General features: G+C 46.1%; 1 protein-coding gene across 1 annotated transcript in view; it reads right to left on the reverse strand.

Annotated features, from left to right (window-relative positions):
- The window catches only part of Kmt2c (lysine methyltransferase 2C), a 239075-nt gene extending 223230 nt beyond the window's left edge, over positions 1-15845 (reverse strand). The window contains exon 1 of the mRNA XM_042677114.1: positions 15462-15845. Coding sequence (XP_042533048.1) covers positions 15462-15622 — 161 coding nt within the window. The 5' untranslated portion in view covers positions 15623-15845. The remainder of the gene's footprint in view (positions 1-15461) is intronic.
- Positions 15846-16083: the final 238 nt, after the last annotated feature.

Raw genomic sequence — 16083 nt, forward strand, 5'->3', positions numbered from 1 at the left:
TGGGAACATCGTAATCCAGATAGATCCAAGTAAAAACATAAAAGCCTATCTGAAAAATAAATGTGGCTTAAGTGGTAGACTTCATGCCTAGCAAGCATGAAGCCCTGAGTTCAAAACCCATTAATGCCAAAAACAAAGACTCCCTCAAATTATTAGTTCTCAGAATTTTGTATAATCTTCTATTTACAACACATCCTTTTGCATTACTTTCACTGACTATACAGAATTGGGAGTCTTGTTTTACTCCTTCTCTTCAATATTTACTATATAGTGAACACTAAGGTGATTTTACCAAACATTTTCCCATGGCAATTAATAAAAAAACAAACACGTATATCCAACTGAGACTAAAACATGTACTTCAAGAACATAGTTTGAAAAACAACAGATTTTAAGTCACCTATGATCTTACTACATTACAAACAATTTTGCTATTGGATTCGCCCCTTCCATGTGGGTGAGAGAAAGACAGCATAGAATCAAATCAAAACCCTTTCTATAGTTGCCAGGTGGCTCACGCCTGTAACCTCGCTACTCAGGAGGCGAGATCTGAGGATTGCAGCTCAAACCACCCTGGGCAGAAAAGTTGTAAGACTTTTATCTCCAATAAACCACCAGAAAACTGGAAGTGGCTCTGTGGCTCAAGTGGTAGAGTGTTAGCCTTGAGCTGAAGAGCTCAGGGACAGCTCCCAGGCCCAGAGTTCAAGCCCCATGACTGACCAAAAAAAAAAAAACAACTATAGTTCCTGGGCTTGGAATTTGGTTTAGTGGTAGAGTGCTTGCATAGAATGCATGAAGCCCTGGGTTCAATTCCTCAATACCACATAAACAGAAAAGGTTGGAAGTGGAGCTGTGGCTCAAGTGGTAGAGTACTAGCCCTAAGCAAAAGCAGCTCAGGGTTGTGCCCAGGCCCTGAGTTCAAGCCTCAGGACAGGCAAAAACAAACAAACGAACAAAAGAAAAAACCATAGTTCCTATATTATTTTTGCTTACAAAATTATTTTATACTTAATAGTGTATTATATATAATCTTAATTGTGGTAATAACCGTAATCTATGGATCAAAACTAATCACAGGTAACAAAACACACTCCTAAACCAAATATGAATTTTGGGGCTAAAAACAGTGTTACCCTTTGGTGTTAACTGTAGTTCCTCACCAACTATTTCCAGTTATCTCTCCAGAAACATAACTGGATTTTACTTCCGTGTTCTCTTGAAGTTTAGGTGCTGCCACTTGACTTCCTCTGACCTATCAAATATAAACAGAACTAGCATATGAGCACTTCCAGATAATACATTTAGAGCCAGAGCACAATCCACCAGTCTTTCCCTGCCTGCAATGGTGGAAGGACAGAAGTGCACCTTCTTTCTCTCTGGATGCAGAGTTCCTAGCCCAATCCGGGATAAGCACACTGAATAAGCAAGGAATGCACATTTGACTAGAGCCACTAAACGTTAGGTTTGTTATCACAGCACAATCTAGATATTCTGACAGACGGAGGAAAGTTTAGAATCTCTCAACATTGTCAGTCTTAGGAATGTGCTACACAAAGCAGAAACTGTGGTTTATTAACAAACATTTTAAATCTAGAATGCATGTAGGCTACTCTTAAAAGCAGAAAGACCAATGATCAGCAGAGTTGAATTTTTCAAAGAAAGGGTTATAAAACTTCAACTACCTGCACATAAAAAAAAAAACAACAAGCCCACAGAGGGACCTAGCCACAATATTGTTCATACCTATAATCCCAGCTACTGAAGAGCCTAAAGGTAGAGCACTGTAAGTTGAAGTCCAAACTGGACAACACAGCCAAACCCAAATATCCTTAAAACAAAGAGAGAGAGTACATAAATTAAGTGTATATCATTACTTCTCTCTCTTCCCCAAAATATACTTACCTTACTTCCTTCACTTTGCAGAAGTTTAAAATAAGGGGAAGGAAGGTGCTAGGGAAACAGCTCATTGGCAGAACATGTGCCTAGCATGCACGAGGACCTGGGTTCCCTTCCTAGCATCAAAACAAAAACAAATGAAACAATAAAGGCTCAGGACTCAACAGAACACTGAAAGTAGTCAGAGCCAATCAACTGGGGTCTGGTCCTGGGTATGAAGTCAACTGCCAGCCCAAGTGGTTCAGTATCACTAATTCACACATGAGAAAGCCAATGCCTAGAGATATAAACTGCTCATAGTGGTGAGGACTGCATTAGCCAGGCGCTGTCAGTAAGTACACTCTGAATCTGTTCTAAGCAGCCATCTTCTCAGCTGAAGGACTACACTCCCAATCTTCTTTGCAGCTACACAGGCCATGCGATCACTGTGACTTACGTTCCAGGCAGTTGCACACAAGCTAAACATATGGTGCTTCTTAGAGAAAAAGAGTCTGTCTTGGCCTCGTCTCTACTGTGTTTCATGGGACACAGATTAATGACTGAGGTTCTGTGGCCATCATGGAATCATGGCAAAGGTCATTCCCAGCTGAGCAGTGAGGTACAAAGCATTAAGTACCTAGTGACTTTGCTGTACAGAGGGTCCCATGCCAGCATTTCTTCTAAGCTCTAGAATTTGACATGAAAGAGAAATAAACACCACTTCAAGTTACTATTTCTCTGGAGCTTTCTACCACATCAGGACAAACCTAATCCTTATTGACATACCCAGGTGTTGGCACATGAACCAGAAATAGAATACAGGTATTCCTACAGAGTCATAATACTCAAGTATAAACATTTTATCTAAAATCATCTTCTTAGAGTTGATATTCCTAAGTCTTTCTTATTGTATTATTAGTGTTAAGATGTTGTGCAGGAAACCAGTGGCTCATGCCTGTAATCCTAGCTACTTAGGAGGCTGAGATTGCTTTCAAAGCTAGCCCAAGCAGGAACATCCATGAGATTCTTACTCCCATTAATTACCAGAAAACCAGAAGTGGCACTGGCTCAAGTGGTAGAGTGCTCGCCTTGAGCTGAAGAGCTCAGGGACAGCACCCAGGCCCAGAGTTCAAGCCCCATGACGGACACGGACACAGACACAGACACAGACACAGACAGACAGACAGACAGACACAGACACAGACACAGACACACACACACACACACACACACACACAAGATATACAGAGGGGTTACCATTTCATAAGTCAAGTAATGAGTACATTTGTTTTTTCTTTTTTTTTTCTGTTGGTCGTAGGGCTTGAACTCCGAGCCTAAGCACTGTCCGTGAGCACTTTTGCTCAAGGTTAGCAATTTATCACTTTGACCATAACTCCACTTCCAGATTTTGAGTGGTTAATTGGAGGTAAGAGTCTCAAGGGGACTTTGCTCAGGCTGGCTTCGAATCCTGATCCTCAGACCTCAGCCTCTTGTGTAGATAGGATTACAGGCATGAGCCACCCGCATTATCTGGGTATATTTCTTTTTGAACAATGTCACCCCTTCTTTACTTTCTCCCTCCTATCTCTGTCCACAAGCACATAGTTCATTTTCCATATACAGGATATTCATAATTCTTTTGCCTACTACATACTATCTAATTATAGTCCAATCTATACTGATAACTGCATTTTTAAATATCACTTAAGTGTCTTAATAATAATAATCCAACGCCGGGCCCTGGTGGCTCACGCCTGTAATCCTAGCTACTCAGGAGGCTGAGATCTGAGGATCGCGGTTCAAAGCCAGCCCGGGCAGGAAAGACCGTGAGACTCCTATCTCCAATAAACCACCAGAAAACTGGAAGTGGAGCTGTAGCTCAAGTGGTAGAGCACTCGCCTTGAGCTGAAGAGCTGAGGGACAGCACTCAGGCCCAGAGTTCAAGCCCCACGACCGACAAAAAAAAAAAAAAAAAAATAATAATAATAATAACCCAGGGGCTGGGAAGGTGGCTCAGTGGTAGAGTGCTTGCCTTGCATGCATGAGGCCCTGGGTTCGATTCCTCAGCACCACATAAGCAGAAAAAGCTGAAGTGATGTTTGTGGCTCAAGTGGTAAGGTGCTAGCCCTAAGCTGAAGAGCTGAGGGACAGTGCCCAGGCCCAGAGTTCAGGCCCCATGACTGACAAAATTTTAAAAAATAACAATAATAATCTATCTCCATTTCAAAATACCTTAGAGAAATAATGGCTGAAGGTAATAAGGACCTGAGCAAAACATGTTTGAAAACAGTGATGACTTTTATTGTATATATCATCCCACATTTATTGTTCTTAGAGTCCCTAATTCATAAAACCATCTATTTCCATTAACTATTCTATACAACAAACACCAGAGAACAGATTAAAAGCACCATTTATTTATGATTTTACAATCCGCCCTAGGCTCGGCTGGGTGGTTCGTATGCTGCACTAACCAGGTGGTCACTTCTGTGGTTTGTGTTCAATCAGCAAGTCAAGTAGGGCCTGAACTCTGTTGAGGCACTGGGATAGTCAGTCTCTCTGTCCACATTGTCTGGGAACCCCTCCTTCTCCTCAGCTTCTCCAGCAGAGTATGACTTGGCTTCTTACATGGCAGTAACTGAGGGCTAGGCTACCAAGAATGCAAACGCACAAGCTGCTGAACCGTCATCAGGATTACACCCAAACCTAGCCAAGTATCACATGTACCTTCTACTAACTGAAGTATATCCTGTACTAGCCAAGATTCAAGGTGAGAAGACTACAGTGGACAACCATCTCTTTCTATAGTTATTATATACATATGACACATTCTTTTGCTCTCTGGAGCTCAAACTGCTATAAACACTGAAAGGTTAAATATTCTTGGAGCCAAGCACCAGTGGCTCACACCTATAATCCTAGCTAAGAAGCTAAGACCTGAGAAATGTGATTTAAAGCCAACCCAAGCAGACAAGCAGAACTCTTATCTCCAATTAACCAGCAAAAAGGCAGAAGTGGAGGTGTGGCTCAAGAGGTACAGCACCAGAAAAAAAAGCTCAGTAAGAGTTTGGGGTCCTGAGAAAATAAACAAATAATTTTTTTTTGGAGTTCTCATCTAACTCTAAGTATATGAGTCAAATATGAAGAAAACCTTGGCCATACTAACCAAATGCTTCAATTCTACTAGAAAAATGCAATGATAACAGCTTCCAGGTAAAAAATACATGGTTTTGTTTCATTTTACATTTTGTATATAACAGACTGCCTACTCTAAATATACAAGAATGACAGAATCCCAAAGACAAGAAAATAGAGGATTTTGCCAGGCTCTAGTGGCTCACGCCTGTGGCAATCCTAGCTACTCAGGAGGCTGAGATCTAAGGATCTCAATTCAAAGCAGGCCTGGGCAAGAAAGTCCATGAGACTCTTATCTCCAATAAACCACCAGAAAGACTGGAAATGGAGCTGTGGCCCAAGCAGTATAGTACTAGCCTTGAGCTGAAGAAATGATGGACAGCAGAGGCCCAGAGTTCAAGCCCCACAACCAAAAAAAAATTGAGGGAAGGAATAACCAGGTTGACAAGATGACAAGAGATGAACTCATTACCTCACTTAGGTAACTGAAACCCCTCTGTGCATCTCCTTGACAATTTTTGAAAAAAGGGCAGGGGAGGAATTTTTTTTTTTTTTCCTCTGCTAGGCTGCACTGAAAGATGGGATTAAGGACAAAAACCAGATATCCTGCCAGGAGCCAGTGGCTCGTGTCTATAATCTAGCTACTCAGGAGACTCAGATCTGAGTACCTCGGTTCAAAGCCTGGGCAGGAAAGTCCATGAGACTCTTATCTCCAATTAACCACCAGAAAAACTGAAAATGGTGTAGTGGCTCAAGGGGTAAAGTGCTAGCCTTGAGCTGACGAGCTGAGGGACAGCACCCAGGCCCAGAGCTCAAGCTCTTGACCAACAACAACAATATCCCTTAAGACCAACAACTACATTGTTTCTAATGTAAGTGAATTGCAATGAGGTATTAAGCATGAAAGTAGAAAAGATTCATGCCTATAATCCTAGCTACTCAGAAGGTTGATAACTGAAAATTGAAGTTCAAAGCCAGCCCAAGCACGAAAGTCTGAGACTCTTATCTCCAACAAACTAGGGGGAGGTGGAGGCAGGAGATAGTGGAGCTGTGTCTCAAGTGATAGAGCACTAGCTTTGAGCAAAAATACTCAGGGACAATGCCCAGGCTCTGAGTTCAAGCCCCAGGATCAGCACACATGCAATGCATGCCATATAGACACACAAAGATATAAAAAACAAACCATTTTAAAAGCACCTAATAATAAACCCATTTAGAAAAATTAATCAATAAAACCCTGGTCCAGTTACAGTGTTAAAAACTCCATCATATGGGCTGGGAAGGTGGCTCAGTGGTAGAGTACTTGGCTTGTAATGCATGAGGCCCTGGGTTCGATTCCTCAGCACCACATAAGAAAAAAGCCGGAAGTGGCGCTGTGGCTCAAGTGGTAGAGCGCTAGCCTTGAGCTGAAGAGCTGAGGGACAGCGCCCAGGCCCAGAGTTCAGGCCCCACAACCAGACCCCCCCCCAAAAAAAAAAACTCCATCATAACATTACAAAGTTTTGGTAATGAAAATTTTAAGTCATTATGTAAGAATATTACTGCATATACAACTTCTAGGGAATTAACTTTGGCTGTTTATCTTAACAAAAAAACATTAAATAAGATTTTTGCTGGGCTGGGAAGGTGGCTCAGTGGTAGAGCGCTTGCCTTGCATGCATGAGACCCTAGGTTCGATTCCCCAGCACCACATAAGCAAAAAGAAAAAAAGCCGGAAGTGGCGCTGTGGATCAAGTGGTAGAGCGCTCGCCTTGAGCTGAAGAGCTGAGGGACAGCGCCCAGGCCCAGAGTTCAAGCCCCACGACTGGACCCAAAAAAAAAAAAGATTTTTGCTGACCTAGCTTTATCTTTCTCCCTTTTCTTTACATTAGTGACATCTGTACAGAAAAGAAATCATTGCCCTCTGGTCTAACACAAGTTTCCAGCCTCTGTTGAAAAAAATCAATGAATTACAGAAACAGAATCTTACACAGCAACCACTAACCAGAATTGAGTAGCAACTGCACCCTAGGAAAAGCACAAAGCTGCTGGGGGTGGGGCGGGCGGGGCTGCCGCATTCTCCCTACTCATCAGTCACACTCAAGATCTTACAAGTGCCCTTTAATTCATTTCAATTGCATACCTAGTCCCTATAAGCAGCTGATAACCCTAACCAGAGGATAAAGCCAAACTCATTAGACTGTCATTCAAGAAGCATCACAGCTTGGTCCCATCCCTGCAGTAAGCCTCTGTTGTAGTCCCACTCCACTAGGAAAACATCTCCTAACTTTCCTCCTCAACGATTTTATTCTCACTGCTCACCCAAACACTCATTTTCTTCTCAATCTACCTTAGATCCCACCATCCTCCCATCCTTCAAGGCCTAATTCAAGTTATTACTCTCCACAAATTTTTGAGGACTTCCTTTGACCAAAGTGAATCTTCTTACAGTTGACTGTCCATTCTAGCACGCATTCAGCACTTACATGCTTTGTGAGGCCAAGGGAAAGACACAGAGGCAGCAAAACCTAAGCCTCCGTCAGCTGAAAACATTACAAAGCAGCATCATACGGAACAACTCCTGCCATCACACAACAACAGAAGCAAAATGAAACGACAGTCCTATCTTTTCCTTATATGAGACACTTTCTAAAATATTACAAGTCTAAAATAAGCTGTGTCATTCTCTTAATATGTGCTCCTAGGGTCCACAAATACTGCAAATAAAGATATTTACACTTCTGATTCTTAATTCAAGATTTGTCTTTCTACTGAATTTTTCACAATAACTACCAGCATATATGCAAGAGCCATTATATATATTTTTTTTAAATCCTATTTCACTCCGTAACTTCTGCAATTTATCTTGGCAAGAAGTTCTGAAAATAGCCACTGCAACATAAACCTGATAAAGAATCTTTTTAAAGGAAGGATTAATCAGCTTGCTGAAATTAAAAGATAAAAACAGGCCAAAACAATATGGAAAATAACCTTTAAAAACAAAACATACACATACACATCAAGCCAAGTATATTCCAGGGTAGGGAATATAGCTCAGTTTACAGAGAGGCTCAATTCAGCTGCGGCAATGTGAAGAGGGTTGGGGGAGTTCAGAGAGGGAGAGAATAAAGAAAACTTCCATGGCAGGTAAAAATTATATTCAACCCAAGAGATTAAAATTGAACTAATATTCTATCCAGTGTCCATCACCCCTCTCCAACTTCAGAGAGCATCTTTGTACCTAAAACATGACTATTTTTACTTTGTGAAGTTCCACAGAGACCCTCAGTTCTAAGTTTTAAACCAAGCTAGGATTACAGGTTTGAGCATGTGGTTTTCAGACCTTAACTTTTAACTGTCTTACAAGGTACGTGATTGGACAGACCACTACCTGACAGAGAAACTGGCTATGGCCTAGAGAGCAGAATGTAGTTTTATTTTTAAAAATTAAAAAAGGAGGGAATAGCTGGTACTAAGCAAAAGGAAAGAAATTTACATATCACCCAATTTGTTAAAAAAAGGTTTATTTTTAAAGGTTATAGTTCATAAGCAATATAGATTAAGATAATGATGACTATCTCTGTGACCCTGTGATGATTAAAAGGTGTTTATGACTTTAAAAAAAAAAATAGGCCTGAAGTGGGTGGCTCACACCTGTCATCTTAGCTATGCAGGAGGCTGAGATTTGAGGATCACAGTTCAAAGCCAGCCCAGGCAGGAAAGTCCCTGAAACTCTTATCTCCAATTAACCAACAGAAAACTAGAAGTGGCACTGTGGCTCAAGTGGTAGAGCACTTGCCTTCAGCTGAAGAGCTCAGGGAGAGCACCTAGGCCCAGAGTTTAAACTCCATGACCAAATAAATAAGTTTTTTAAAAAAGAAGGGTAGGGCTGGGAAGGTGGCTCAGTGGTAGAGCGCTTGCCTCGCATACATAAGGCCCTGGGTTCGATTCCTCAGAACCACATAAGCAGAAAAAGCCGGAAATGGCGCTGTGGCTCAAGTGGTAGAGCACTAGCCTTGAGCTGAAGAGCTGAGGGACAGTGCCTAGGCCCAGAGTTCAAACCCCACAATCGGAAAAAAAAAAAAAAAAAAAAGAAGGGTAGAGCAGTGTGGTTTCTTTCCCAGAAAACTGACTACAAATCTGATATCAAGGAATTAAGATAATAAAATTTCATAAATTACAATGTCCAGAATAGAAATTTAAACTGTGATGATGCTTAAATGTACAAAGAAATTCATACATATACTTGAGTGCCAGTGGCTCATGCCTGTAACCCTAGTTACTCAGGCGACTGAGATCTGAGGATCACAGTTTGAAACCCCAGGTCAGGAAAGTCCATGAGACTCTCTCTCCAATTAACCATTAGAAAACAGAAAATGGTGCTGTGGCTAATAGTGGCAGAGTGCTAGCCTTGAGTGAAAAAGCTCAGAGACAGTGCCCTGAGTTCAAGCCTTATTACTGAGAAAAATAAACATTTTAAAAATAAAAATAAAAACATCATAGGAGTTGGATGTGTAGCTCAGATAGTAGAGCACCAGCCAATGAGCAAATGCAATTGATCGTCAGACAGCAAGTTCAAATCCTAGTGTGTGTGTGTGTGTGTGAGACACACACACATGCACACACACACACATACACATACAAAGAAAAAAAAGGAAAAACATCATCATCTAAAATGTTAGAAATTCCTGGAAATAAGACAACAGTAAACTACAGTGATGTCAGGTCAGAAAACCCTTTCCTGACAGAAGAGCAAAGCTGGCGATATTGACCATAGAGGGAGGCTGACAGTATTGACCACCTTTTCAACTAAAACATTTTGGTGTCTGTATGTGCCAAATACCAGTAACCACCAAAACTCTCCATCTAGAAGTAGAAGTGTAACTCCAGTGGTAGAGGGCCAGCCATAGGTGAAAAAGATAAGCTAGATCAGAGTTAGTCCCAGTATCCACACACCTCCATTTATCTAATCTCTTGAGAAAGAGTACAAGAGCTGGGCACTGGTGGCTCACGCCTGTCATCGTAGTTACTCAGGAGGCTGAGATCTGAGGATCACGGCCCAAAGCCAGCCCAGGGAAGAAATACGCATGAGATTCTTGTCTCTAAGTACCAAAAAAGCCATAAATGGAGCTGTGGCCCAAGTGGCACATTGCTAGCCTTGAGCAAAAAAGTTCAGGGACAGGGCTCAGGACCTGAGTTCAAGCCGGAGTACCAGCACAAAAGAACACACACATACACAAAACAATAAGAATTAAGAATTGTTGGACTGGGAATGTGTCTTAGTGTTAGAGTGCTTGCCTAGTGTGCATGAGGCCCTAGGCTCGATTCCTTGGCACCACATAAACAAAAAATTAAAATTAATAAAGTTAAAAAATAAAGACAGGCAAACTCTTAAAAGAAAAAAAAAAAAAGAATTGTTAAGCCTGGCAGTAGTGGCTCACATCTGTAATCCTACAAGGAGGCTGAGATCTGAACACTGCAGCTCAAAACCAGCTGTGGCAGAAAAATCAGTGAGACTCTTATTTCCAATTAACCAGCAAAAACTGGAAGTTGAAGATTGGTTTAAGTGAGAACTCAAGGCCCTGAGTTCAGCCCCAGTAGTAGCATACATATACAAAAATTACTATTACAGCGGGGCGCTGGTGGCTCACGCCTGTAATCCTAGCTACTCAGGAGGCTGAGATCTGAGGATCGCGGTTCAAAGCCAGCCCACGCAGGAGAGACCGTGAGACTCTTATCTCCAATAAACCACCAGAAAACCGGAAGTGGCGCTGTAGCTCAAGTGGTAGAGTGCTCGCCTTGAGCTGAAGAGCTGAGGAGGGACAGCGCCCAGGCCCAGAGTTCAACCCCCATGACCAACCAAAAAAAAAAAAAATTACTATTACAAAACTTAGAAATATGCATTATCTCAAAACGCATCAGCAATACTAGAGTAAAATCTTTTTAGTAAATTGTATATATTTACTACTAAAAGCAGGTTTCTAACATTTGTCAAGTTTGCAGCTGTAAGAAATTGTTAAAGGGGCTGGTAAGGTGGCTCAGTGGTAGAGCGCTTGCCTTGCATGCATGAGGCCCTGGGTTCGATTCCTCAGCACCACATAAGAAAAAAGAAAAAAGGCGGAAGTGGTGCTATGGCTCAAGTGGTAGAGCGCTAGCCTTGAGCTGAAGAGCTGAGGGACAGCGCCCAGGCCCAGAGTTCAGGCCCCAGGACCAGACCCCCCCCCCCCCAAAAAAAAAGGAATTGTTAAGAGACCCATGTAATTGTCACCCCTCTGTACAGTATTTTCACAATAAAAAAATAAATAAAAGAATTTACACACAAAAAAAAGAAATTGGGGCTGGGAAGGTGGCTCAGTGGTAAGAGCGCTTGCCTTGCATGCCTGAGGCCCTGGGTTCAATTCCCAGCACCACATAAGCAAAAAGAAAAAAGCTGTAAGTGGTGCTGTGGCTCAAGTGGTAGAGCGTTAGCCTTGAGCTGAAGAGCTGAGGGACAGCGCTCAGGCCCAGAGTTCAGACCCCACGACCAGACCAAAAAAAAAAAAAAAAAAAATTGTTGAGAGAAAGGCACTGCAAATATAAAATAGCAACAGACATCAACTCTGTAGCCATTTTCGCTGGTCCCTTGCATGACACTGCAGGATGTGCCTAATTTCCCTTAACAATACCACTCAAGGTTGCCTCTCTAATAACTGTGTGATGAAAGCAAAGTTGTTCTGGGTAAAAGGGTCAAGGAAAGACAGAACCCTATCCCCACCAACTACTGACTACAACACCACCCTAACACCAATTTGGTAAACTCTTTCCTTGGCTTTCCCATTTAGTTATGCTGGTCTAAGGACAAGTCAATGAAATCTAAGCTTCAGGAAAGTGTCCTTAACAGAAAAGCAGACATGTAGATGTGCAATACTATGCCCAGAATGCTTCACCACTGGGAAGATTTGAGCCTATGGAAAAGACTGTGAGCTACTCCAAACAACCAAGTAATCAGAGTCTTGACAGGTAAGGAGGGCTTCTAGACAAAAGTAAATTTCACTGTTCTATCTGACATTTGTACAACAGGAAGTCCCTATCTACATACCTGCGTTTCAAACTGACTCTAAAAGTAACAGCTTTAGTTAATAAAAAAAAATGTTTTTTGGTCGATTGTGGGGCTTGAACTCTGGGCCTGGGCGCTGTCCCTCAGCTCTTCAGCTCAAGGCTAGCGCTCTACCACTTGAGCCACAGCGCCACTTCCAGCTTTTTCTGTGTATGTGATGCTGAGGAATCAAACCCAGGGCCTTGTGCATGCGAGGCAAACACTCTACCAGTGAGCCACCTTCCCAGCCATTAAAATTCTTAATTTTAGGTAATAAAGGTAATTTTAAGGTAACTGTAGTTAATGTAAAACCAGTAACTACACACACACACACACACACACACACACACATAATTACCTACCTAGAACTATAAAACAAGAAAATTCATTTATCTAATTATGAAAAGCTCAAACATAAGGAGAATTAGCAGGCAGGGCATGGCTATGTAATCCAAAGACAAATTCACAAATCTACTTTTTCTTCATTTTTTCCACCCACCTATCCTGAGGCTTGAACTCAGGGTCTGGGCATTGTCCCTGAGCTTCTTTTGTAACACCACTTTACCACTTGAGCCACAGCGCCATTTCTGGCTTTTTCTGTATGTGGTACTGAGGAATCAATCCCAGAGCTTCATACATGCTAGGCAAGCACTCTACCACTAAGCCGCATTCCCAGCCCTCACAAATCTACTTTTTAAAAACAGCATTATAAGACATCATCTCTAACTCAACCCACTAAATTAGCGCAATTGATCAATTTTTGTTGTTGTTGTTATAGTCCTGGAGCTTGAACTCAGGACCTGGACACTGTCTCTGAGCTTTTTTGGTCAAGGTTAGTGCTCTACCAATTGAACCAAGGCTCTACCTCCCTCTTTTTGGTGGTTAATTACAAATAGGAATCTCACAGACTTTCCTACCTGGGCTGGCTCTGGACCTTGATCCTCAGATCTCCGCCTCCAGAGTAGCTAGGATTACCTGTGTGAGCCACTGGCATCCAGCTCATGGGAATTTTAAAACCTTCATCTCCATTACATTTCACAAATACTCATTTTCATCTCTTCAGCATTGTTTAATTTCACATTATTTCATTGATTACAAAACTAAATTACAGGGGCTGGGAAGGTGGCTCAGTGGTAGAGCGCTTGCCTTGCATGCATGAGGCCCTGGGTTCAATTCCTCAGCACCACATAAGCAAAAAAACAAAAACAAAAAAAGCCGGAAGTGGCGCTGTGTCTCAAGTGGTAGAGTGCTAGCCTTGAGCTGAAGAGCTGAGGGACAGCACCCAGACCCAGAGCTCAGGCCCCCGACCGGACCCAAAGAAAAACCTAAATTACATTTGTTGCAGGTCAGTTTCACTTTCAGTGTGCACCAACCAAACTGCTGTCTTTTCCACATGGAGTCTACTACCTATAAAGATACAAATGGAAGATCGGGTCCTTTGCTTTCTGTCCCACATGTAAGTGTCCACTTGTGTGTTTCTAAAACACTTGGGAGAGCCCACTCCCTTCAAAAGACATTTAATTTAAAGAATTCATCAAAGCTGCCAAGAGGCTTCTCTCTCCTGTAATGAATGTACTAGTGTTCACAACTACAAAAAAAAAAAAACAACCTAAGACAGAATTGTCCAAAACACTTCCCAAAGTTTTGATGTTGTATATTGTTAATTATACTGTCATTTTTTTCTCAAAAGGACCCCTTTTCCTTGTTCATAATGAGATAAAAATAAGGCAATTCTCCACAACAACCTTTCTTCCGGTGAACACACAGTTGCAGTAATACAACTGAGCTCATTTCAATAGGGGAAGACTGGTGTGCGCGCGCGCGCGTGCACGCGTGTGCATGCATCTGGGACCAGGGATGTGACAACAGACATGTCTACTCTAACTAAAAGGATTTAAATGCAGACCTAAGGCATACAGTAATCGCTAAGGTTCAGAAAGCAGTGCTTTGCCAGTGTGACAATGGGAAGTCATCTGAAAGACCCTAATATGGCTTGTTCGTTGTAGGTTTAAGAAAGGATACAAAAAAAAAAGTGGCAAAGTCTAAAGTTACTTAAAACTCCACCTTCCGATTCCAATTCAGGCCTGGTGGCATTTTACACCACACGCTGTGTTTCAATGTAAGTGGCATGAACCACACACACACCACGCGAAACTTTGTATCACAAAGAGACTAAGGCGATCATGGACACCTCCTGCACGCCCTTCTCTTCCCACTTCTTCCAGTTACGGACTGGCAATAAAACACCGAGGCAACGGAAGGCCCTGATTCTTTTTCACAGTCAAAAGGTAGCAAAGCAAAAGCGGGCACATTCGGTGAGAGCGCAATGGGCTCGAACCCCAACGCCAGCCGCCCCGCCTCGGCGAGCACGGTCGGCATTACGAATCGCCCGAGCTGGCGTGGACGAGTCCGGGCAGGCGAGCCACGCCAGCGCCCGGCCTGTCCGGGACGCCGGCCTCCGCCGTCCCGGCGCAACCTGCCACCACCACCGACGGCGCCCCGGAGAACGCCGTCCACTGCGGCGAGCGAGCGGCACACGCCATTCCCAACTTCCACGACGGGCGCCAGCCTCCTGCGGCCGCCCGCGCAGCGACCAACCGGCCGGCCGGCGCCCGGTCACCGGCAAAGTTGCCGAAGAGCCACGCTGCCAAACACACGCTCCGAGGGCTCGCCTCCGGCGGCCCGCGCAGCCCGGACCCAGTCCCGGCCCAGGCGGAGTCCAAGTTCCGCGTCCAGCCACCGTCCCCCCGGGCGAAGAACGCTCGGAAACTCGGGGCCGCCCGCACCTGGGGCCGCACCTGGGGAGCGGAGGTCCCGGCCGGGCGCCGCGGGCCGGCGGGGGGAGGGGAGGCGGCGAGCGGCCTCGGCGGACACCCCCGGGCGGAGGAAGCACAGGTTGGAGGTCCGGAGAAGTTAAAGGGGCCCCGCGCTGACAAAGACGGCCCGCGGGACCCCGGCCGGGCCCGGTCCCCGCACCCCCGCCCCGCGCCGGGACCACCTGGCCGCCGCGTTTGACAGCTCGGTCCTGGCGCCGCCCGCTTCACGGCTCCCGAGCAGCCCCGTCCCGGGCGCCTCCCGGCCGCGCTCCGCCGCCGGTGCCCACACGCCCGGCTAGGCCACTGCGAGCCGACGGGAAATTTCCCGGAGGAGCGAAGCTCGGCGCGGACACCGCCAGGGCCGAAGTAAAAGTAAAGTGCGCGGCGCGGGCCGGCGGGGCCGGCGGGGCCGGGCGGGAGGGCGGGCGTCCGCCGGGCAGGACCCCCGCGCCGCGCCGCGCCGCCCCGCCCCGCCCCCACCGGGCCGGGGGCGCGGGCCGGGCCGGCCGGGGGCGGGCGCCTGACAGCTCCGGCCCGCGCCGCCGCTGGCCGCCGGCCTGGCTCCCTCGCGCTCAACTTACTTCTTTCTGGCTCTCTGGAAAGGGGAAGCGCCATCTTTGCGAGGCCGGCCCCGAGGTCTTTTGTCTGCGGCTGCGGGGCTCGGGGCCGGGGCTCCGGGCTCCTCGGGGGGTGGTGGCGGCGGCTGCGGCTGCTCCGCGCTCCGGTCCTCCTCCGACGACATCCTAGTCACCAGGAAAGACGCATGGATCCCGGTCCTCCTCCTGGGGGGCTCCTCCCGCCGCCGCGGCCGCCGCCGCCGCCGCCGCTGCTGCTCGGGTTGCTCCTCCCCGGCTCAGCCTCTCGCATTTCCCGCAGCCCCGGGAGCAGCAGCAGGTACCGGGAGAGGCTGCACCACGGAGCGAGCAGGACACGCACTCACACACATCGGCGCGGGCGCGCGCACTCGGCGCGCAGGGGCCGGCGGGGGGCGGCCGGCGGCGGCGGGCGGGGCGGGGCGGGCGGGGCCGGCGGCGCGGGGCGGGGCGCGGCGGGGGCGGGCGGGGGCCGGCGGGCGGGGCGCGGCGGGGCGGGGCGCGGCGGGGCGGGGCGCGGCGGGGGCGGGCGGGGCGGGGCAGGACGGGGAGGGGCCGGGCGGGGCGTGACGGGGCGGGCGGCCTCGGGGGTGGGGGGGGGGTCCTCCGC

Source organism: Dipodomys spectabilis, unplaced genomic scaffold (assembly GCF_019054845.1).
Source record: "Dipodomys spectabilis isolate Male_0828 unplaced genomic scaffold, ASM1905484v1 ptg000034l, whole genome shotgun sequence".
NCBI lineage: Eukaryota > Metazoa > Chordata > Mammalia > Rodentia > Heteromyidae > Dipodomys > Dipodomys spectabilis.